This window comes from Eleutherodactylus coqui, chromosome 5 (assembly GCF_035609145.1).
Source record: "Eleutherodactylus coqui strain aEleCoq1 chromosome 5, aEleCoq1.hap1, whole genome shotgun sequence".
Lineage (NCBI taxonomy): Eukaryota > Metazoa > Chordata > Amphibia > Anura > Eleutherodactylidae > Eleutherodactylus > Eleutherodactylus coqui.
Genome location: NC_089841.1, coordinates 13,258,405 through 13,283,906, shown reverse-complemented (window position 1 = coordinate 13,283,906; position 25,502 = coordinate 13,258,405). Strand labels below are relative to the sequence as shown.

The 25,502-nt window shown below is 46.1% G+C and overlaps 1 protein-coding gene across 1 annotated transcript in view; it reads right to left on the bottom strand.

Moving 5' to 3' along the window:
- LOC136628698 (zinc finger protein 850-like) overlaps positions 1 to 25,502 on the bottom strand; it is a 65,315-nt gene that overhangs the window by 3,529 nt on the left and 36,284 nt on the right. The window contains exons 14-17 of the mRNA XM_066604802.1: positions 23,021 to 23,158; positions 9,584 to 9,761; positions 5,398 to 5,577; positions 5,192 to 5,315 (exon numbers count right to left, since the gene is read on the bottom strand). Of these exons, the coding sequence (XP_066460899.1) occupies positions 5,192 to 5,315; positions 5,398 to 5,577; positions 9,584 to 9,761; positions 23,021 to 23,158 (620 nt within the window). The remainder of the gene's footprint in view (positions 1 to 5,191; positions 5,316 to 5,397; positions 5,578 to 9,583; positions 9,762 to 23,020; positions 23,159 to 25,502) is intronic.

Below are 25,502 nucleotides of genomic sequence, written 5' to 3'. Positions count from 1 at the left end.
CTCTGAATGCCAGGGGGATGACTGCTCCAGTGAGACAGGGACAGGGAGCGTAGGGCAGGCTAGACAGGTCCTAGTGGTGAGGGACTCAATTATAAGGGGGACAGATAGGGCAATCTGCCATAATGACTGGGATCGTGGAACGGTGTGTTGTCTTCCTGCGGCTTGAGTTTGACACATCGCGGATCGGATTGACAGATTACTGGGAGTTGCTGGTTAGGATCCAGTGGTCATGGTGCATGTTGGCACCAATGAACGAGTTAGAGGTCAATGGAGGGCCCTCAAAAATGATTTCAGGGACTTAGAGTCCAAGCTTAGGACGAGGACCTCCAGGGTAGTTTTCTCGGAAATATTACCTGTACCTAAAGCCACATTAGAAAGGCAGCAGGATCTTAGGGAGGTAAACAAGTGGCTTCGAAGTTGGTGTAAGAAGGAGGGATTTGGGTTCCTGGAGAACTGGGCTGACTTTGCTGTCGGCTACAGGCTCTACTGTAGGAATGGGCTGCATCTTAATGGGGAGGGTGCAGCTGTGCTGGGGGAGAAGATGGCTAGAAGGCTGGAGGAGTGTTTAAACTAGGGACTGGGGGGAGGGCAAAATGAGAAATAGCGGGGTAGCCAGTGTAACTAGCGACCCGGTCCAAGCAAGGTGAATTGGGGGGGGGGGGTCGAGCAGGGGATGGGGTTAGTACAGTTAGAACTGTCAGATCAGCCATTAGCATGAATAACAACAAAACGAATTTAAAAAGAAAAAAAAAAACGATATAAATTGTATGACCACGAATGCAAGAAGTCTGATTGGTAAAGTGGGTGAGCTTGAAGCGAGAATGGCCGATGAAAATTATGATATAGTCGGAATAACAGAAACATGGCTTGATGATAAGTGCGATTGGGCGGCAAATTTGCAGGGGTACAATCTCTTCAGAAGAAACCGAAGGAACCAGAAAGGGGGAGGGGTATGTCTGTACGTTCAATCGAACTTAAAGCCGAGGCTACGGGAGGATATAGGGGTAGGAGAAGAACAGGTGGAATCTCTGTGGGTACAAATACAAAGAGGAAAAAATAACAAAATCCTGATAGGGTCTTCTATAGACCACCAAAAGAAACAGAAGAAACTGAAAACTTACTATTAAGGCAGATAGAAGAGGTGTCAAACCGCAATGAAGTAATCATCATGGGGGACTTTAATTACCCAGGTATAACATGGGAGAAGGAAACCTGCAAATCTCACAGGGGTGATAAGTTCTTGAGAGTAATTAAAGATAATTACCTAAACCAACTAGTGCAGGAACCAACAAGAGGGAGGGCCATTCTGGACCTAGTACTAATGAACCGGACCGAATAAAGGGGGTGCAGGTTGAGGGGCACTTGGGAAACAGTGACCACAATATAATCAACTTCCAGCTGTCATTCAATATGAAGCCTTATCAGGGAGCGAAAAAAACCGAAACTTTAGTAAAGCAAAATTTGATGAGCTTAGAACTACTACCGGTATCGGTAACATTAAATGGGACAACATCCTCAAAAATAACAGTACAGAGGACAAATGGGAAAAGTTCAAAAGGATCCTAATCACTTCATGTGAGCAGCTCATTCCCTTTAAAAATAAAAGAATCTCAACTAAAAGGAAACCAATGTGGCTCGACAAGACGGTAAGAGGGGCAATAAACGAAAAAAAGAAAGCGTTCAAATGACTAAAGCAACAAGGCAGCAAAGAAGCACTAAAATAGTACAGGGAAAAAAACAAAACATGCAAAGATAGGATCAAAATTGCCAAGGAGGAGACAGAAAGACTGATCGCCAAAGAGAGCAAAAACAACCCGAAACTATTTTTCAACTATATTAACAGCAAAAGGATTTGCACCGAGAGCACTGGCCCTTTAACAAATAATGCAGGAGAAATCATAGAAGACGATGGAGGGAAGGCAAATCTATTAAACAGTTTCTTTTCAAGTGTATTCACAAATGAAAAGGAAATGCCACACGAGATGCAGGGGAATAAAATGAAACCCTCACAAAATATGTCATACCTAACATAAGAGGAAGTGCAAAAGTGATTAAAGAAGACTAAAATCGATAAATCGCCAGGCCCAGATGGAATACACCCAAGGATACTAAGGGAACTAAGTGACGAGATAGCTAGGCCGCTTTATCTAATGTTTCTAGACACTATCAAGACCGGTATTGTACCATTGGATTGGTGCATTGCCAACGTGGTTCCAATTTACAAAAAGGGGAGCAAAACTGAGCCTGGTAACTACAGGCCAGTAAGTCTCACTTCAATAATGGGAAAACTTTTCAAGGGGATTCTGAGAGACTCCATCGATGAGTACCTTAAGGAGAACAAGGGAATAACTCCTCACCAGCATGGATTCATGAAGGGTCGCTCATGTCTGATCAGTCAGACATGTCTGATCAGTTTCTACGACGAAGTAAGCTCTAGGCTGGACCTGGGAGAATCTATTGATCTCGTATATCTGGACTTCTCTAAAGCCTTTGACACCGTGCCACATTATAGGCTAATATACAAAATGAGGCAGCTCAGATTGGGTGAAAACGTGTGTAATTGGGTAAAGAATTGGCTCAATGATAGAAAGCAGAGGGTAGTAATAAATGGTTCATACTCTGATTGGACCACAGTCACTAGTGGGGTGCCACAGGGGTCAGTATTAGGCCCCATTCTGTTCAATATATTTATCAACGACCTGATAGAGGGGCTGCACAGCAAAATATCAATATTTGCAGATGACACAAAACTATACAATATAATCCATACAACGGAGGACAATGTGCGGCTACAAACGGACCTAGATAAGCTGGGGGCTTGGGCCGAAAAATTGCAAATGAAGTTCAATGTTGAAAAATGTAAGACTATGCACATGGGCAGCAAAAACGGATGTCACCAATATTCACTTAATGGGGTACTGCTAGGGAAAAGTGAGATGAAAAAGGACCTGAGGGTACTAGTGGATAGTAGACTAAACTGGAGTAACCAATGCCAGTCAGCTGCTGCAAAGGCAAATTAATTCTTGGGGTGTATTAAAAGAGATATAGGGGCGAGGGACGAGAACATTATCCTCCCACTATATAAGGCACTAGTCAGGCCACACATGGAATACTGGAATACCCAGAGAGGCTATCCAAATTGGGATTATTTACTCTAGAAAAAAGACGGCTAAGGGGTGATCAAATAACTATGTATAAATACATGAGGGGACAATACAAGGATCTCTGCCATGATCTGTTTACACCCAGGACTGCGACGGCAACAAGAGGGCATCCGTTACATTTAGAGGAAAGCAGGTTTCATCACCAACATAGAAAGGGGTTCTTTACTGTAAGAGCAGTTAGACTGTGGAACTCTCTGCCTGAGGATGTGGTGATGGCAAAATCCATAGAGGAGTTTAAAAGGGGACTTGATGTCTTTCTAGAGAGGAAGGGTATATTTTAGGTTATAAATCTTAGGTTAATTATTAATCCGGGTTTACAGGCAGGTAGGAACTATTAGGGGTTGATCCAGGGAACAGTCTGATTGCCATTAGGGAGTCGGGAAGGAATTTTTTCCCCAAAAGGGCTAATTGGCTTCTGCTCTTTGTTTTTTGTTTTTGCCTCCGTTTGGATCAACACAGGAGGATAGAAGGCTGGACTAGATGGACATTGTCTTTATTCGGCCTAACGAACTATGTTACTATGTTATAGTACTGCCAGTCTGGATGCGGTTTTTCTCAGTGCAGATATAGACTCTTCCTCCTCTAACCGACAGTTCTGTACTGCGAGTAAGATAGAAAGAGGAATGAGTCAGTCTCTGCACTGCCAAAAGCATAATCTAGACAGGAAAGACTAAGTGAGCAGAAGATTTGTGTTGCTTGTGCAGACTTTTGCAGAAGGAGGGGCAGACACAGAGCAGGCAGGGTGTGGCCAATTGCATCCTGTGTTTCCACCCTTAGAGCTACACCAATATCCGCCATCTGTGAATGTATCCTAAGGATGGAGGACACAGAAACAGAAATGTTCAACCAATGAAATACTTCCACATTTACACTGCTTGGGTTCTATCGTATCAACAGATCTGAATCTTTCCTCTAACTCATTACAAGAAAAAGGACAAAATGCTGGTAAATACTTTTATCCTGCTTCTCATTTTCAAAGTTGATGTCCTGCATATACACCTGATCAAATGGCTTCAGCAGAACTTTCCTTCTAAATAATATACCCCATATTTCAGAAATTCACTGCTGGGACCCTGAGATCCTCTCCGAACACAAAGACTCAGAAACCTCCCAGTACACAATGTCTCCACATTCTACATTCTGTTATCTGGGTCTATATCTCCACGTTCTGTATTCTGTTATCTACGTCTGTCTCCATGTTCTGTATTCTGGTATCTGGGTCAATGTCTCCACATTCTATATTCTGGCATGTGGGTAGATGTCTCCACGGTCTATATTTTGCTGTCGGTTTCGTGTCATGGGGAAATAAAAGACGTTTTTATATTGACAACCTGGATGCTGCCATTTCTACGTGTAACAGGTTCTATATTCTGGTATCTGGGTCGATGTCTCCACGTTCTAGATTCTAGTATCTAGGTATATGTCTTTATGTTCTATTTCTGGTATCTGGAGCTATGTCTCCACAGTCTTTATTCTATTATCTAGGTCTACATCCCCACATTCTGTATTCTGTTATCTGGGTCTATATCTCCATGCTCTATATTCTCTTATATGGGTCTATGTCTCCAAGTTCTGTTATCTAGGTCTCTGTCTCCACTTTTTGTATTCCGTTATCTGAAACTATGTCTCCACATTCAGTATTCTGTTATCTGGGTCTATGTCCCCACATTCTGTATTCTGTTATCTGGGTCTATGTCCCCACATTCTGTATTCTGTTATCTGGGTCTATGTCCCCACATTCTGTATTCTGCTATTACAGTGTTTCCAGAACTAGTTTAGAGTCCTGGGCACAGCCAACATGGGTGGGCAGCGAGGTTGGGCAAGCCAGGGTTGGTACACAGAGAAGTCACAGTAGTATGGAGGATTAAGCAGAGATGTAGTCAAGAGCAAACCAGTGGCCGTTACATAGAGATGTCAAGCAGCACTGATGATTGAGCAAGGACGTAGTCAGGAAACACAGACGGACATTGAAGTCATTCTTTATATACAGATAATAACGTTCCCGTGGATTTAGTCCTGTCTATTACCTGGTGATGGGAGCAGCTGGCAGGTCTCCATCATGGCCTCCTTGTACAGATCTTTGTGTCCTTCTAAATACTCCCACTCCTCCATGGAGAAATAGACAGTGACATCCTGACACCTTATAGGAACCTGACAACACAATATACAGTCATCACCCAGAAGCCTCCAGTGCTGTTACCATATAATGTCCCAGCATTCCCTGCAACATCACCTCTTCAGTCAGCAGCTCAATCATCTTGTTGGTGAGTTTTAGAATCTTCTGTACATTGATGTCCTCATGTATCAGGGAGTAAGGTGGGGGCAACGTGATTGGGTCCAGGGGTCTTCCCCATCCATCACACACAGGCTCCCGACAGCCATCACTAGAGGTCTTCTTCACCACTGTGTAATGCTGTATATGGGGAGACAATAATAAATATCACTGCAAACATTTCCACAGTCTATCAACTCTCCAGTGACATCATCTGTTACCACCATAGATAAGAGTGATGTAATGTGACATCATCAGAATTTCTCCCCTCTCCAGTGACATCATCTGTTATTACCATAGATAAGAATGATGTAATGTGACATCATCAGAATGTCTCCCCTCTCCAGTGACATAATCTGTTAACGTATAGAAAGGGAGCAGCCCTAGGGTATACCTGGCTGCGTAAGCATAATTTCCCAAAAAATGCCAAAGGCAAAAAGATAGCCTTATGGTTATACCCAAAAGAGAATGATATAAAATTATATACTTTATTGACATGTATGTGCTCAAAACAGACAAAGACACTTTTAAATTGAGGAATAGGTGGCTGAACTAAATCCTTAGGTTGCCTTTCCATGGGCGTTTTTGGATTGTGTTCCCCACGGCGATAATCGGCCTGCATGGAATGTAATGAACGCTTTCCATAGCGTTACTATGGAAAGCGCAGCCCTCCTGTCCAAGAGCAGAGAATCATAACAATTCTCCGCTCAGGGGCGGCAAATCGCAGCATGCTACAAATTGCTACGATTCTCCGCGGTCAGCCTATCTGTCAGATAGGCTGACCACGGAGATCCATCTGCAGGCTAGGGATACCACAACACCCGTGGACAGGCAGCCTTACTGAGTCCATAAATTAACTAAATAAGAGTTATATATATATTGCTAGGTGGGCTGTGAGAACAATTGTCTGTAGCTACAGTATATTAACTAAGTATGCAGTATTTGGGGAAACAATAAAACTGTTGGCAACCAATAATGGGATGCACAGGGAGTCTGTTAAAAGAGATGCTATATATGCCGCCATATTAGAATCTCCCAGTGAACTTCTATGCTGATTATGCATCAATCACAGTTGTTACAGAGGCTGGAGATGTGGGAGAAGTCTCTATCTAACCACAAAGGAGGCTGGAGATGTCACAGAAGTCTCTGTCAGGCCACAACACCTAGCTATCTATAATCATTTTTTGCATAGTCAAGCCATCCCTAAACCTCCAGTCTCAGGATGGGTGGAAGGTGTCCTCAAACCACTGGTGAGGAACACAAACAGCTACCTGCAAGATACCATGGGCCTACTGAACAAACTGTCCACCGTTGGTCCCCTCCAAAATGGTGCAATCCTGACAACCATGGATGTAGAATCATTATACTCCAGCATCCCACACAAAGATGGACTGACCAACCTGCCAGGCATAGCTTGAGGCCAATGGAGTTGCCTCTAAATCAGTGTTACAGCTCACAAGATTTATCCTCACACACAATTATTTCTCTTTTGGTAAGGAAATATTCCTGCATCTCACTGGAACTTGCCAATTCATGGCAAATCTGGAGAGTGACTTTCTGGCCTCCTGCCCCCAAAAACTATTGGCCTACTTCCTCTGCATCAATGACATCATAATCATTTGGACCAACACTGAACAAGAACTGTAGTGGATATCCACCATATCTATATTTTTGGGACAGTGGACAGGAGACCTGTTTTCATAAAAGTTAGGCATTTTGTATACCAATGACAGCATTATTCCATTTTGTTTGTTCTTCTACAAATATAGATATATTCTTCATGAATCCAATATATCTACTTCCTCGTATATCATGAAACTTTCCGCTTACTAAACTCCTATAGATACAAGCAGAAGCTAGCAGTTAGCAAGAATGCTCTATTTCCCGATTCTTAGTAACTTTAGCAGGAGTAAACTCAGACATAAATAACCGCAGTCTGAAGCAGTACCACTTTTAGCTACCGCAATAATAACCCAAGCAGTTTTACGGGAAACTTATGCAAATAACATGGGAAATTTATGCATTTAATAAGTCAAGATGTAACCTCCAATCATATTGGACCATCCACACGTGGGGTGTAAGACAACCCATTTGTCTCGTCCTGCCCTCTTCGGACTGCTACCACATGATGGGCAATAACAGATGACCGGATGATGGAAGAATTTCAAGATGCTTATCCAATAATTAAACAATACGTTGTATCTATGTAGTCTTTGACCTGCCCAGATGGGCAGATTTGTTAAACTCTTTAAAAGAGGCTGCGCGCCAACAAATAAAGCAGAATTGAGGAATTGAGAATTGAGAATTGAGCGTAATGACGGTAGGACGCTGGGGAATCATGTGACTAGTATAGTCACATGATCGGCACAGCGATACGTCATACTATGAAGAGCTATACGTGTGGAGTGAACCCGGAAGCACTATGCATGAACCGGAAGCCCTCCGCAAGGCTCACCGTGCGCTGGAAGTCATGAAACAGCGACCCGATTTACTGAGCAGGGAATATGCAACAGTTGTTACATTGGTAAGGAGTATATAAGGTTAGTAGTTGTTTCATATGTCACTTAAAAAAGTCGCTGTTATGCGACGAAACGCGTCGGACATTTCTTCAATAAAAGTAACTATATGTTTTTGAAATTAAAGAAGCCTTCTATTGATTTAGTAAAAAAGGCTTCTTTTGCTTTAGAGCGCTGGATCTTTTTTGTTTTTTCTTTGTATTTCACTTCATCCAGTCGCATCCCTGTACAGGGGTGTGACAGATCCCTGCTTGCTCTTTTGCATCGCTTCCTTATTTCCGGACTGGAGAGAGGAGATTGTACCATAAATACAACGCCTACCAGGACGTGGAGGTGTTGGGTGGAGGGTCCCTTTTCAGAGGCTCATCCACCTACACCGGGTAAGTCCCCAGTTTTCTATTGATTGCATCAAAGAAATTGCATTTCAGTGGATGGAGCGCCGTCTCTTATCAGTCAGGAAGAGAAGGTGGGCTGAAATGGCGTCGGTACCCACGCATGCCAAAGACACCAGCATTCAATATAACAGGTTAATTGTATAACAGTTCAGTAGATAAGGAGATATTATTCTATCTCAGTCACTCAGCAACCTTTGGCACACAATATGTGAATTGCAGTACGTTACCAATCAGATGGAGATGCCTGGCATCTAAGACTGCATCTGCTCCGGTCTCCGGTTTAAAATGTCAGTTGGTTTCCCATTCGCCTAGGGATAGTGTAGAAGGCCGTAGGTTCCAGCGAGGGCACACTCCGCGGTGTGTTAACTTGTACAGATAGAGGACGTGGATACCTTAAAAACATAGCTCGGGGGGGGTCCATGTCCTCCTTCTGAGGTGAGGTAGGGATTACACTCACCCTAAGAGTAGGGCCTTGTGGGCGATGAGGAAGCCTTGACGCTGGAGGGACGACCAGGAACAAGTCTGGGACAAAACTGTTGTAAAAGTAAATTAGCCACTCCTGACTCTGTCTCTTCCATTCTGTGTTATAGTGTTAATGTACATTGTGGTCTGCGGAGGGCAAGGAGGGGCTGTACGGGGGAGAGATTTTAAAAAGAGGAAGTCACTGGGAGAAGCATTAGTACTGCAGTCCCAGGGTAGATAAATTAGCAGACAGTATAAAAATAAATAAATTACAGGGAGTTAGGTGTAGATCTAAGTTAAGCAGAGAAGCCAAAGAATGGGAAACGAGCAGGTAACGGTAAGGCCTGGTATCCACAGGAGGGACGGGGCAGATTGACCAGTAAATTGTAAAATGTAAATTGTGTCATGCATAAGACTTTACTTGGTTGTGATGTGTATCCAAGGACTGCAAACTTTGAATGAAAATATAAGGAAGCAAGTGATCAGCCAAACTCAGAGGGGTGGAGCTAGATGATGCAAGAATACGTAATGGGTCATCCCTCTCTTGTCCACAAAGGAGGGGTGAGAATCCTGGGCAGCCAGAAAAAGTTTTGTTTTATTTTTCCTCTGGTCTCAAATTTGATGAGACATTGCAGGCAGATTAGATTAAATTAGATTAAATTAATAATGAATTCCCTTAAAGAATATCACATTTATAATATGGATAGAGGTTTGTGGATTCTTCTGTCCTGATATAATTCATGTCTCTGTTATTGGCACTGATATTTTACAAACCTTGTTTGCATCCATCAAAATGGCGCCAGATGGATCGGTACGGGTTGGGACCTCAGGTACCATTTCAGAAAATTTTTGTAAATTAAACTGCTCTTTTAGTGGAGCTGGCTTATGTGTTTGGCCTGATAGCCGCTGCGGAAACTCAGCTTTCCACGGTTCCTGACAAATTATGGGCCACCTACAAGACAGACATAGGGAAATTGAATGTACTCACCATGATAATATATATGAGACCCAGATACACACCCCTGGGTCAAACAGTATCCCCTTAGTTAAAAAAAAAATAAAAAAAATTGGTGAAGGGTCAGCCACGCATGTTAGGTGCTGTGTGCTGATGATTTTGGAAAACTGCCAACCGGCCACAATTTCACTGTTAATTTCCCTTGCAGAAGATGGCTGTAAGGCCTGGAGGCCTCCAAACACAAACTCCAGTTCTTCAAGAAAGGTTGTTCTCCTGGATGATTGTTTAGCCAGGGAAGTAGACATCAGACAGAGGAACAAAAGGCTGCTGTCCAGGCCATACCTGTACCTACATCTGTTGCCAAACTCCGCACCTTTCTGGGCCTTGTTTCATACTGCCGCCCATGGATCTATTCTGGCCATGTGACAACAGTATTGACACAAAAGCACTGAGGACAGGCACGGCCACTGGGATATTACTCCATGAGGTTGGATCCAGTGACTCGAGGAGCTCCCTCATGTGTTTGCGCGGTGGCAGCAGTACAGGCAATGGTTGACAAATCTTCTAAGTTGGTATTGGACTACCCCCAAGTGATCCACACCCCAAATGACACCCAGAGCACACTCATGCAAGTGCAACCCAAGCACTTATCTCTGGCCTGTTAGATCCGACTACACTGTGCTCTTTCCATGCCTCCCCTAATATTTCTTCTACTACCTTGAACCCGGCTACTCTTCTTTTAATCGGGTATTCCGGTTCAAACGGGGGAGGGGAGGCATAGGTGATCTGAATATGGCAGATTAGCTATTTTTTTAAATTTTTTAATTCTTTGCAACAAGATTCTGATAAAAAAAAAACTGTTATTAGAACCCACTGTTAACGATGCATATTTTGAGTTTTCTTTTGTAGATGGTACCAGGGTGAGGGTTGTTGACTCCAAACCGGATATGCAGAGGTCACACAACAAGATGTCCAAAACGCAGAAGCTCTGCCTCCGCATGTCTCAGTGCAAGAAGCGGAACTGAAGGCCCTCACTGAGGCGTGTAGAGTGGTAGAAGGTAAGACAGCAACCCTTTACACTGACTCTTGGTATGCATTTGGCATAGCTCATGATTACGGCCCAATATGGAAGGCCAGACAGTTTCTTATCTCAGTAGGACAGCCAATTAAGAATGGTGCAGCGTCTCATGGAGGTCCTACTACTACTACCTGGCAGTGGAGAGCTCACACTGATTCCTACAATGGAGAAGCGAGAGACGACACCCTCGCCGACAGCACAGCAAAGGCAGCGGCCCTCAAGCCGTGGAAGAAAGAAGAAAAAATACTGACAGCATGAGTTAGTGGCAAAAACTTTGGACATTGATAAAGACTTTAGACATTGACAAAACTTTGGACATGATATGCTAAGGACTTTACAGTTATAAGCCAGCGAGGAAGGAAAGCAAAAATTGACTAAAGATGGGAGCAACAGAGCAGGACGGCGTATGGCGAACAGTCAGCAGAACTTGCCTACAGAGGTCCCTGTGCCCCATGATAGCCCAACTGGTACACAAAGACATACCTATCAAAAGCAGCAATGACGTTGACACTGAATGAGAATGGGTGACACCTGGGTTCTCTGTAGCTGCTGCATCATTTGTCCAGTTTGCATGATCTTTGCCATATGCGAGTCAGGACAGAAGTAAGGCGGCCATATAACACTTGCCTGGACCACTCTACCCATTTCAGAGATTGCCAATTTGAGTACATTCAGCTCACACCTGTTGGGGAGTATGAATATGTGCTTGTTGTTGTTGGTGTCTTTTCAGGTCAGAGGCCCACCCTGATACTAAGGTAAATGAGCAGGAAACCACACAGAAGCTCATGAATGAGGTAATCTGCAGATACAGGGTACCAGAAGTGAATGAGTTAAACGAAGGTACACACTTCACAGGTGAAATAATGCAACCTCATGTCTGCTCTGCGTACATCCCAGGCCTCTTACCCACCCTACCATACATAGAGTAGTGGGAAAGTAGGAAAGATGAACGGTACCCTAAAATCTAAGATACACAGGCAATGGAGAAAACAGACTAAGTGTCTTTTATTAGTCTGTTTCCTCAGTTAGGTACATACCTAACAGGAGAAGAGAAAAAATAAGTTTAAAACATTGTGTATTTAGAACACTGTGATAGGTTTTCGCTAAGATTTTGCTTTATTTTATCTGCAGTGCACTCTGCTCATGCCACGCAACATGCCGGCGTTACAACGCCCCTGGTCCCGCTACCTTGCCGCCTCTGGAAAAGGGAAGTGGGAATAATCACCTTGTAGTTTTCCTTCCAGACTGATAGATATGATTATGCACTTACTAATGAGACAGAGGTTCAGTCATGCTGATCAGTCATTAGGTCAAGAAGGTGGGCTCTACACAAGTTACGCAGTGTTTACCTGAAATAGTAAAAGCCGCACCTCTCCTAACCTAATGCCTCGAGATCCCAGGTGGTAGCTTAGACCTCCACATGTACAGAGATGCCGTAGGGGTACTCATGAGGGTACCAGATGAATATAAAGCCAGAGATCAAGTAAAAGCAGGATGGGTCTGGTCCTGTGGTAATTTTTCCTACACAAATATCCCCACCTATATTCCAGGAGGGCCGTGCGCACTGTCCAGGCTAAGTATCCTTATGTACCAAAGACCCGATTGCCATGAACCCACACCTAGGTATCGCAGCGACAGTTGTGAAAGACCGCCCACTCTACTGAGTTTTCAGAACAGTCTACACTAGAGTTTATTCTGATAAAGAAGTTATTAATTATAATTGTCACCTCTATAGTCATCCTAATTTCTATTTGTTGTTGTTGTGTACAGTGTATTTCAACCCCGATGACTCCCTGTTCCACCCCGATGACTACCTGCTCCATTGTGAGCCTACCACGATCTGGGACGTCGAGGAGGGTCAATAGCTGAGGATGATATGTGGTAGTGTAGGAACAGTTAGTGTAGTTAGTTTAGTGAAACGGATAGTTTTAAGGGGGGTTTGTAGTGGATATCCGCCATATCTATATTTTCGGGACAGTGGACAGGAGACCAGTTTTCATATAAGTTAGGCATTTGGTATACCAATGACAGTATTATTCCATTTTGTTTGTTCTTCTACAAATATGGATATATTCTTCATGAATCCAATATATCTACTTCCTCATATATCATGAAGCTTTCTGCTTACTAAACTCTTATAGATACAAGCAGAAGCTAGAAGTTAGCAAGAATGCTCTATTTCCCGATTCTTAGTAACTTTAGCAGGGGTAAACTCAGACATAAATAACCGCAGTCTGAAGCAGTACCACTTTTAGCTACCACAATATTAACCCAAGCAGTTTTACTGGAAACTTATGCAAATAACATGGGAAATTTATGCAATTAATAGGTCAAGCTGTAACCTCCAATCATATTGGACCATCCACACGTGGGGTGTAAGACAACCCATTCGTCTCGTCCTGCCCTCTCCAGACTGCTACCACATGATGGGCAATAACAGATGACCGGATGATGAAAGAATTTCAAGATGCTTATCCAATAATTAAACAATACGTTGTATCTATGTAATCTTTGACCTGCCCAGATGGGCAGATTTGTTAAACTCTTTAAAAGAGGCTGCGCGCCCACAAATAAAGCAGAATTGAGGAAGCTTATGCATGCTGAGCCTGTGTCAGTGTGAAATCTTCTTGTGCGCACAAAGCAATTCGTAACCAATCAGGAAAGGGTGCAAACATTCCTATTTGAGTAGGCCGTGGACCCACAAAGGAAATCCACGACAGAACTAATAAAATTCCATGAGAGAGTCAATGCATTCCCCCACACCATAAACCTGACATTAAGCTACTTGTATACAAAAATCAACTTTTTGGACACCACCAAAAAATTTCAAAAAAAATGAAATATTGACATCCCTATACCGCAAACCAAATGATCGGCCCACATACCACAGATGGGACAGTTTCCATCCTAAACACATCAAACATCCATCATCCACAGCCAGGCCATTGGATACAACCGGCTCTCCTCCAACCCAACAGACAGAGAGGAATATTTACACAATCTCAAAAAGACATTTTTAAATCAGGGCTACCATCCCACCTCAACTGATGACCAAATTAACAGAGCCACTTGGATACCCAGGAATCAACTACTGCAATACAAGGAGAAAGAAAAAAACGGACGTGTAACTCTAGTAGTGACTAGAGATGAGCGAACGCGTTCGTCCGAGCTTGATATTCGTGCGAATATTAGGGTGTTCGGGATGTTCGTTATTCGTAACGAACACCATGCGGTGTTCTGGTTACTTTCACTTCCTTCCCTGAGACGTTAGCGCGCTTTTCTGGCCAATTGAAAGACAGGGAAGGCATTACAACTTCCCCCTGCAACGTTTAAGCCCTATACCACCCCCCTGCTGTGAGTGGCTGGCGAGATCAGGTGTTCGCCTAATATAAAAGTCGGCCCCTCCCGCGGCTCGCCTCAGATGCGGTGTGAGTTAGATGAGGGACAGTGCTGTTTATACCGGAGCTGCTGTAGGGAAAGAATTGGTAGTTAGTGTAGGCTTCAAGACCCCCCAAAGGTCCTTATTAGGGCCACTGATAGCTGTGTGTTGGCTGCTGTTAGCAGTGGGATTTTTTTTTTTCTCAAAATCGCCTCTGCAGAGCGTTGCACCTGGCATTAGGGACAGAAGTGCTGCATAGGCAGGGAGAGTGTTAGGAGTGAGTGTAGCCTTCAAGAACCTCAACGGTCCTTTCTAGGGCCATATTTATCCGTGTGCAGTACTGTCCAGGCTGCTGTTAGCTGTGCTGCATTTTTTTTGGGCTTCTCAAAATCGCCTCTGCAGAGCATTCCACCCTCCATTGATACTGCAGGGAAAGAATTGTATAGGCAGGGCCACAACACAGTTATTATTCATAGAATATACGCAGTGCTGCCTGTTGGTGGGAAAAAACTGAAAACAAATCTATTTGTCCAGCCTCTGTCCTTCCTTACGGGCGGTGGACACGTGTGAGCTGCGTGAAAAACATTGCTAAATCATACGCACCCAGCTACGCTTTACTGCTGGCTTCGCCATTTGCTTTCCTTAATTGGGAAAAAAATACCTGCTCTGCCAGAGTTATAATAACTCTGCTACCCTCACGTTCTGTGACACATAAGCAGGGACACAGCACAGTTATTAAACTTCTCATGTTCATAGAATATACGCAGTGCTGCCTTTTGGTGGAAAAACAAGTGAAAACAAATCTATTTGTCCAGCCTCTGTCCGTCCTTACGGGCGGTGGAGACGTGTGAGCTGCGTGAAGAACAGTGCTAAATCATACGCACCCAGCTACGCTTTACTGCTGGCTTCGCCATTTGCTTTCCTTAATTGGGAAAAAAATACCTGCTCTGCCAGAGTTATAATAACTCTGCTACCCTCACGTTCTGTGACACATAAGCAGGGACACAGCACAGTTATTAAACTTCTCATGTTCATTGAATATACGCAGTGCTGCCTGTTGGTGGGAAAAAACTGAAAACAAATCTATTTGTCCAGCCTGTGTCCGTCCTTACGCCTGTGGAGACGTGTGAGCTGCGTGAAAAACATTGCTAAATCATACGCACCCAGCTACGCTTTACTGCTGGCTTCGCCATTTGCTTTCCTTAATTGGGAAAAAAATACCTGCTCTGCCAGAGTTATAATAACTCTGCTACCCTCACGTTCTGTGACACATAAGCAGGGACACAGCACAGTTATTAAACTTCTCATGTTCATTGAATATACGCAGTGCTGCCTGTTGGTGGGAAAAAACTGAAAACAAATCTATTTGTCCAGCCTCTGTCCGTCCTTACGGGCGGTGGAGACGTGTGAGCTGCGTGAAGAACAGTGCTAAATCATACGCACCCAGCTACGCTTTACTGCTGGCTTCGCCATTTGCTTTCCTTAATTGGGAAAAAAATACCTGCTCTCCAAGAGTTATAATAACTCTGCTACCCTCACGTTCTGTGACACATAAGCAGGGACACAGCACAGTTATTAAACTTAGATAATTAATTCACTAGAGGCAGTGGGGCCTTTCGTTTTCCAAAAAGGGCAAAAATTATATTTGGCCTGCAGTCTTGCGCCAATTTATTTCCTGCCTGTGAAATCAAATCACTGGTAATACAGCATGCTGAGGGGTAGGGGTAGGCCTAGAGGACGTGGACGCGGCCGAGGACGCGGAGGGCCAAGTCAGGGTGTGGGCACAGGCCAAGCTCCTGATCCAGGTGTGTCGCAGCCGACTGCTGCGCGATTAGGAGAGAGGCACGTTTCTGGCGTCCCCACATTCATCGCCCAATTAATGGGTCCACGCGGGAGACGGTTATTAGAAAATGAGCAGTGTGAGCAGGTCCTGTCCTGGATGGCAGAAAGTGCTTCGAGCAACCTATCGTCTACCCGCAGTTCTGCGCCGTCCACTGCTGCCAATCCGAATCCTCTGTCTGCTGCTCCTCCTTCCTCCCAGCCTCCTCACTCCACTACAATAACACCTGCTCAGGAGCGGGAGCACTCCCAGGAACTGTTCTCGGGCCCCTGCTTAGATTGGGCAGCAGCGGTTCCTCTCCCACCAGAGGAGTTTATCGTCACTGATGCCCAACCATTCGAAAGTTCCCGGGGTCCGGGGGAAGAGGCTGGGGACTTCCGCCAACTGTCTCAACAACTTTCTGTGGGTCAGGAGGACGATGACGATCAGACACAGTTGTCTTGCAGTGAGGTAGTAGTAAGGGCAGTAAGTCCCAGGGAGCAGCGCACAGAGGATTCGGAGGAAGAGCAGCAGGACGATGAGGTGACTGACCCCACCTGGTGTGCAACGCTTACTCAGGAGGACAGGTCTTCAGAGGGGGAGTCAAGGGCATCAGCAGGGCAGGTTGCAAGAGGCAGTGCGGTGTCCAGGGCCAGGGGTAGAGGCAGGGCCAGACCGAATAATCCACCAAGTGTTTCCCAAAGCGCCCCCTCGCGCCATGCCACCCTGCGGAGGCCGAGGTGCTCTAAGGTCTGGCAGTTTTTCACAGAGACGCCTGACGACCGACGAACAGTGGTGTGCAACCTTTGTCGCGCAAAGCTCAGCCGGGGAACCAACACCAACAGCCTCACCACCACCACCATGCGCAGACATATGATGGCCAAGCACCCCGCAAGGTGGGACAAAGGCCGTTCACCGCCTCCGGTTTGCACCCCTGCCTCTCCCCCTGTGCCCCAACCTGCCACTGAGATGCAACCCCCCTCTCAGGACACAGGCACTACCGCCTCATGGCCTGCACCCACACCCTCATCTCCGCTGTCCTTATAGGGTTGTGGAAACGGAGTCCTTCAAAAGTATCATGGAGGCGGCGGCCCCGCGCTACTCAGTTCCCAGTCGCCACTACTTTTCCCGATGTGCCGTCCCAGCCCTGCACGACCACGTCTCCCGCAACATTGTGCGCGCCCTCACCAACGCGGTTACTGCCACGGTCCACTTAACTACGGACACGTGGACAAGCACAGGCGGGCAGGGCCACTACATCTCCCTGACGGCACATTGGGTGAATTTAGTGGAGGCTGGGACAGAGTCAGAGCCTGGGACCGCTCACGTCCTACCCACCCCCAGAATTGCGGGCCCCAGCTCGGTGCTGGTATCTGCGGAGGTGTATGCTTCCTCCACTAAAGCACCCTCCTCCTCCTCCTCCTCCTCTGTCTCACAATCAAGATGTGTTAGCAGCAGCATGTCGCCAGCAGTCGGTGTCACGCGGTGTGGCAGCACAGCGGTGGGCAAGCGTCAGCAGGCCGTGCTGAAACCACTCAGCTTAGGCGATAAGAGGCACACGGCCCACGAACTGCTGCAGGGTCTGACACAGCAGACCGACCGCTGGCTTGCGCCGCTGAGCCTCCAACCGGGCATGGTCGTGTGTGACAACGGCCGTAACCTGGTGGCGGCTCTGCAGCTCGGCAGCCTCACGCACGTGCCATGCCTGGCCCACGTCTTTAATTTGGTGGTTCAGCGCTTTCTGAAAAGCTACCCACGCTTGTCAGACCTGCTCGTAAAGGCGCGCCGGCTCTGCGCACATTTCCGCAAGTCCCACACGGACGCTGCCACCCTGCGCACCCTGCAACATCACTTTAAGCTGCCAGTGCACCGACTACTGTGCGACGTGCCCACACGGTGGAACTCTACGCTCCACATGTTGGCCAGGCTCTATGAACAGCGTAGAGCTATAGTCGAATACCAACTCCAACATGGGCGGCGCAGTGGGAGTCAGCCTCCTCAATTCCTTTCAGAAGAGTGGGCCTGGTTGGCAGACATCTGCCATGTCCTTGGTAATTTTGAGGAGTCTACCCAGGTGGTGAGCGGCGATGCTACAATCATTAGCGTCACCATTCCTCTGCTATGCATCTTGAGAAATTCCCTGCAAACCATAAAGGCAGCTGCTTTGCGCTCGGAAACGGGGGCGGGGGAAGACAGTATGCCGCTGGATAGTCAGGGCACCCTCCTGTCTATTTCTCAGCGCGTACAGGAGGAGGAGGAGGAGCATGAGGAGGATGAGGAGGAGGGGGAAGAGACAGCTTGGGCCGCTGCTGACGGTACACCGGCTGATTGCCTGTCATCCTTTCAGCGTGTATGGCCTGAGGAGGAGGAGGAGGAGGAGGAGGAGGAGGATCCTGAAAGTGATCTTCCTAGTGAAGACAGCCATGTGTTGCGTACAGGTACCCTGGCACACATGGCTGACTTCATGTTAGGATGCCTTTCTCGTGACCCTCGCGTTGCACGCATTCTGGCCACTACGGATTACTGGGTGTACACACTGCTCGATCCACGGTATAAGGAGAACCTGCCCACTCTGATTCCCGAAGAGGAAAGGGGTTCGAGAGTGTTGCTATACCACAGGACCCTTGCGGACAAGCTGATGGTAAAATTCCCAGCCGACAGCGCTAGTGGCAGAAGGCGCAGTTCCGAGGGCCATGTTGCAGGGGATGTGCGTAGATCGAGCAGCATGTACATCCCAGGCAGTGCAACAGTCTTTAAGGGCCTGGCCAGCTTTATGGCTCCCCACCAAGACTGTGTCACCGCTCCCCAGTCACGGCTGAGTCGGCGGGAGCACTGCAAAAGGATGGTGAGGGAGTACGTAGCGGATCGCACGACCATCCTTGGTGACGCCTCTGCCCCCTACAACTACTGGGTGTCGAAGCTGGACATGTGGCCTGAACTAGCCCTGTATGCCCTTGAGGTGCTTGCTTGTCCTGCGGCTAGCGTGTTGTCGGAGAGGGTGTTTAGTGCGGCTGGGGGAATCATCACAGATAAGCGTAGCCGCTTGTCAACCGACAGTGCCGACAGGCTAACACTCATCAAGATGAACAAAGGCTGGATTTCCCCAGACTTCTGTTCTCCACCAGCGGACAGCAGCGATACGTAAGCAATACGTAGGCTGCACCCGCGGATGGAAGCTACGTTCTCTCTCACCATCCAAAACGGGGACATTTCTGCTTCATCAATCTGTGTCTAATATTCCTCCTCCTCCTCCTCCTGCTCCTCCTCCTGAAACCTCACGTAATCACGCTGAACGGGCAATTTTTCTTAGGGCCACAAGCCTCACTCAAATAATTTTTCAGAACAATTTTTATAAGTTTCAATGCGCTTAAAAGCGTTGGAACTTTAACTTGAACCAATTTTTCGTTACACTGGGCTGCCTCCAGGCCTAGTTACCACTTAAGCCACATTAACCAAAGCGATTAATGGGTTTCACCTGCCCTCTTGGCTGGCCATGGCCAATTTTTGGGATGTACATTAGTACTGTTGATACAGCAATTTTTGTGGGCCCTCGCCTACAGTGTAATCAAATTAATTTTTAGCCCACCTGCATTACAGCTGACGTTACCTCAGCTGTGTTGGGCAATGCAATGGGATAATTCTATGTACCGCCGGTGGCTTCCTGGCACCCACCCAGGCAGTGGGTCCACAGGGAGTTAAACCTACATGTGTCCACTTGTAAAGAACCCCAGTCTGACTGGGGCATGCAGTGTGGGCCGAAGCCCACCTGTATTACGCACGACATTACTACCTCAGCTGTGTTGGGCAATGCAATGGGATATTTTTGTGTACCGCCGGTGGGTTCCAGGGAGCCACCCATGCTGTAGGTGCACACTGAGTTTTTAATACATCTGTACACTTCTAAAGAACCCGTCTGACTGGGGCATGCAGTGTGGGCCGAAGCCCACCTGTATTACGCACGACATTACTACCTCAGCTGTGTTGGGCAATGCAATGGGATATTTCTATGTACCGCCGGTGGCTTCCTGGCACCCACCCAGGCAGTGGGTCCACAGGGAGTTAAACCTACATGTGTCCACTTGTAAAGAACCCCAGTCTGACTGGGGCATGCAGTGTGGGCCGAAGCCCACCTGTATTACGCACGACATTACTACCTCAGCTGTGTTGGGCAATGCAATGGGATATTTTTGTGTACCGCCGGTGGGTTCCAGGGAGCCACCCATGCTGTAGGTGCACACTGAGTTTTTAATACATCTGTACACTTCTAAAGAACCCGTCTGACTGGGGCATGCAGTGTGGGCCGAAGCCCACCTGTATTACGCACGACATTACTACCTCAGCTGTGTTGGGCAATGCAATGGGATATTTCTATGTACCGCCGGTGGCTTCCTGGCACCCACCCAGGCAGTGGGTCCACAGGGAGTTAAACCTACATGTGTCCACTTGTAAAGAACCCCAGTCTGACTGGGGCATGCAGTGTGGGCCGAAACCCACCTGCATTAACCCTTTCCAGTCCACTGTGTGACCTGTGAAGACATTAGGGTTTAAGGCTGTACAGCTCCGTTGTTGGTAGACGTCCGTCGGGGTTCTCTTACTGTATATTGCCAGCCTCTCTGCTGTCGGAGCCTATCCTACGTGTCAGCTCATGCAGTACTGGCTTTAGCCAGCATATAGCGCCGTTGTATAACAGCAGAAAAAGAGTAAGCCCCCTAGGAAAACCATATACAAATTGGATTGGAAAGGGTTAAGCACAACATTACTACCTCAGCTGTGTTGGGCAATGCAATGGGATATTTCTATGTACCGCCGGTGGCTTCCTGGCACCCACCCATGCTGTAGGTGCACACGGAGTTTTTACTACATCTGTACACTTATAAAGAACCCCAGTCAGACTGGGGCATGCAGTGTGGGCCGAAGCCCACCTGCATTAAGCACGACATTACTACCTCAGCTGTGTTGGGCAATGCAATGGGATATTTCTGTGTACCGCCGGTGGGTTCCAGGGAGCCACCCATGCTGTGGGTCGACAGGGACTTCACAATAGGGAGTTGTACCTGCCTGTGTCTATGAATTAAAAAGCCCGGTCTGACTGGGGCATGCAGACACCTTGACAGAATGAATAGTGTGTGGCACATAGGTTCCCCATTGCTATGCCCACGTGTGCAGCTCCTGATGGCGGTGGCACAGGATTCTATTTCTCATTGCTTCTGTACAGCATTGTGGGCTATCGCTCCGCCACTTTTAAAGAGGGTCGCTGCCTAGCCGTGCCAACCTCTGCAGTGTGTGCCTGCGGTCCCTCGTCATGGCAGACGCAATTCTAAATAGACATGAGCGAGGTGTGGCATGAGGGCAGCTGAAGGCTGCGCAGGGACACTTTGGTGTGCGCTGTGGGGGGGAGGGGGGGCGGTTGGGCAGCATGTAACCCAGGAGAAGTGTCAGTGGAGTGTCATGCAGGCAGTGATTGTGCTTTGTTGGAGGTAGTGTGGTGCTTAGCAAAGGTATGCCATGCTAATGAGGGCTTTTCAGAAGTAAAAGTTGTTGGGATGGGGGGGGCCCACTCTTGCCGGTATTGTGGCTTAATAGTGGGACCTGGGAACTTGAGATGCAGCCCAACATGTAGCCCCTCGCCTGCCCTATCCGTCACTGTGTCATTCCCATCACTTTCCTGAATTGCCCAGATTTTCACACATGAAAACCTTAGCGAGCATCGGCGAAATACAAAAATGTTCTGGTCGCCCATTGACTTCAATGGGGTTCGTTGTTCGAAACGAACCCTCGAGCATCACGGGAAGTTCGTTACGAATAACGAACACCCGAACATTTTGGTGTTCGCTCATCTCTAGTAGTGACCTAGAAGTCACAGCTAGAGATACTAAAGAAGACTGCAAAGAAACTCCATCATACTTTAGTTAAGGATGACCGCCTGAGGCCCATATTCCCGGACCACCCTCCTATGTTACAGGCAGCCTCCCAATCTAAGTAACTTTATAAATCAGGAGTGCATTAGCCTCTGACACACAAAAAGGAACTTATCCCTGTAATATAAGGAGCTGCCAGACCTGCTCACATATACTGACCGCGGACAGGATACGGATCCCCAACACACAGCAGGGCTATAAGATCCCAGGGACATTTACATGTTCCACATCCAACGTTGTGTACCTGATCCTTTGCAGTAAGTGTCCTGTTGGGGGTCTTTATATCAGAAAACAGGATAAAAAGTGAGAGCCGGGATGAGATCAATTAATTCAATTAGAAAGGAAAAGATGGAATTACCTGTGGCAAAACATTTTTGTGGTCAGGGACATAGCATAGAGCAGATGATAGTTATCATACTGAAGGGCAACTTCAAGTCACAGCATCACAGAAGAATTCGGGAGTATAATATGCCCCATCCAAATTAGTTTCATTAAGCCTGACGAAAAGTCCATGGAGGATCTGAAAGCTCGCTATAACATCATGTAAATTTTGGAAGCCATTAAGAGGTATCATATCTACACGATAAGTTGGTTTCTCTTACTGAGTACAATCACACTTAAACCTAATCTAAAATACATGTAACACATGCCCTTCCAACATGTTTCGCCACACAAGCGTTATCAAGGAAGCTTAGGTAGTCTATGCCAGGATATAAGCATTTCGTCATTTTTTGCCTTTGGTAATTTTTTTGTAAATCATCTGTTATTACAATAGATAAGTATGATGTAATGTGACATCATCAGAATCTCTCACCTCTCCAGTGACATCATCTATTACCATAGATAAGAATGATGTAATGTGACATCATCAGAATCTCTCCCCTCTCCAGTGACATCATCTGTTATTACTATAAATAAGAATGATGTAATGTGACATCATCAGAATCTCTCCCCTCTCCAGTGACATCATCTGTTATTACCATAGATAAGAATGACGTAATGTGACATCATCAGAATCTCTACCTCCTCCAGTGATATCATCTGTTATGTAAACATAAATACGAATGATGTAATGTGACATCATCAGAATCTCTCACCTCTCCGGTAAGCTGGAAGAGTATCTCTAGGGTGAGATTTAATATATTTTCTGCCATCTTGTTTCTAGCCTTCTCCCTCCTACACTGGTCAACCAGGATAATGCTGTTGCATAGAAGATATCAGAGGATGCAATATTTTAGGACCTGAATGCAAAGATGAGACAATATAAAAACCACACAAATTCCATGTAAAAATTTAATTACTGGAGAGAATAAGCGGAAACTTCTGAAGAGATATTAAAGGGACCCGTCAGGAGTTTATGCTGCCTGATTGTTAGATAGTGACAACCAATCCCGTGGGTGGAGGCTGGCAGAGACCCGCCCCAAGGACTCTTCTCCACATTCCCGACTGCCTTTCAGATAATTTTTCATGTATAACCCCGCAGTGTACAGAGAACATCCTGTAGATGTCTGTACTGGGTGTGCCTGTTGGGATTTATGCTGCCTGTAGATGTCTGTACTGGGTGCGCCTGTCGGGATTTATGCTGCCTGTAGATGTCTGTACTGGGTGCGCCTGTCGGGATTTATGCTGCCTGTAGATGTCTGTACTGGGTGCGCCTGTCGGGATTTATGCTGCCTGTAGATGTCTGTACTGGGTGCGCCTGTCGGGATTTATGCTGCCTGTAGTTCGGGAAGTCTAAGAATCCTCAGTTTCCCTCTTTTACAGCAACTTTTCATTCTTGCCATTTTCATCTCCGCCCACCAGGAAGCATAACCTTTTTATACCGTCATACAAGCCTGATGAAGGCTTGTTGTTTTGACAACTTGTCATTTTTATACTGTTATTTAATGTGTCGTAAATAAATGGAGAAACAAAAAAACCAACAACTTTCGATTGTTTAGAATGAAAATTCTGCCCTCCTTCATTTCATTGTGATGTAAACATTACACTTTCCCTTCTGTTTAGTTGTTCCGCAGCGCTTCCCAGTTTATATAATGTGGTTTATATTTAAAAAGTAAAGCTTTAAAAAATTTGCTTTTGGGTCACGAAATTCTGAGGCCCAAAAATGTTTTCTTTTTTTTTTTTCTGGCTCTGTGTGAGGTCTTGTATTTTGCAGGCCGAGCTGTGGTTTGTGTTGGTAGCAGTTTAGTGCACATCAGACTTTTTTGATCCATTTTGTAATTGCATTTCCTGGGGAAGTGAGGTGACCAATAAACAGCAATTCTGGCAATGAGTATTCGGTAAAACAATACTCATTGCCAGAATTGCTGTTTCAAAGTGCAGAATTAAAAAAAAGCTTTTTGGAGGCAGTGATAGTAATTAGAGATGAGCGAACGTACTCGGTAAGGCCGATTTCGCAATCGAGCACCGCGATTTTCGAGTACTTCACTACTCGGGTGAAAAGATTCGGGGGGGCGCCGTGGGTGAGCGGGGGGTTGCAGAGGGGAGTGGGGGAGAGAGCTCCCACCTGTTCCGCGCTGCTACCCCCCGCTCCACAACACCACGCCCCGCCCCCGGCACCCCCCGAATCTTTTTACCCGAGTAGTGAAGTACTCGAGAATCGCGGTGCTCGATTGCGAAATCGGCCTTACCGAGTACGTTTGCTCATCTCTAATAGTAATATCTTTATTGTTCATATTTTCTGATATGACATAAGGGAAACATTTTTTTTCTTTTATTCTTAGTTTCACTATGATTGCTAGTACAGTACACTGGAGTACTTCTGTATTGCAGTGTTTTGTAATAATTCCATCACGCTTCTAAAGGCATTATTCAACGTTAGTGAGTAATTCTGTATCTATAGAATACAGAAAGGGAAATATAAAAACAAACAATCACTGAAAAGGCCATATACTTACTGACACAGGAGGGCAAACATGTGCACCAACTGATGCAGGAGGGCAAACATGTGTCCTACTGTATCAGTAAGTATATGGCCATTTTCAGTGATTGTTTGGTTGTTTTTATATTTCCCTTTCTGTTATACATTTATATTAGTGTAGGGACTCACAAAACACGAGGAGCCTTGAGGACTAGCTTGTGAGCTCAAGTATTTTGGTCCAAATCCAACTAATACCTTGCATATGTATTATTCACATGCAGTGTGGCTTTAAATGCTGAGGAAGCCCTGGATAGCAGTACCAATGTGGTCCACTTTTTAAGGTGCAGGGCAGCCCGCTGAACTATTATGGTGTCATTAATAGGTTGCTTCTTTGCATAGTGCACTACATGTATCAGAAATCTGACACTTTGTATCTTCTCTGTGTAGGAGTATACACCAAGCAGCCACCCCCTCTATAAAGGAGGTTGTGTGAGTGGGGGTCTCATCGGTGTCCTCCACAAGTGTAACTTGGCTCCGTCATTTGGCAGTATGGCTGCCTGCATGCTGCCCTCTTGTGTCAGTAAGTATTTGGCCATTTTCAGTGATTGCATATCTATAGGATAGGCCCAACAAGCTGATACCTCCACCGAATGCAAGAAAAGGGCTTTGGCGTTTCCTAAAGAG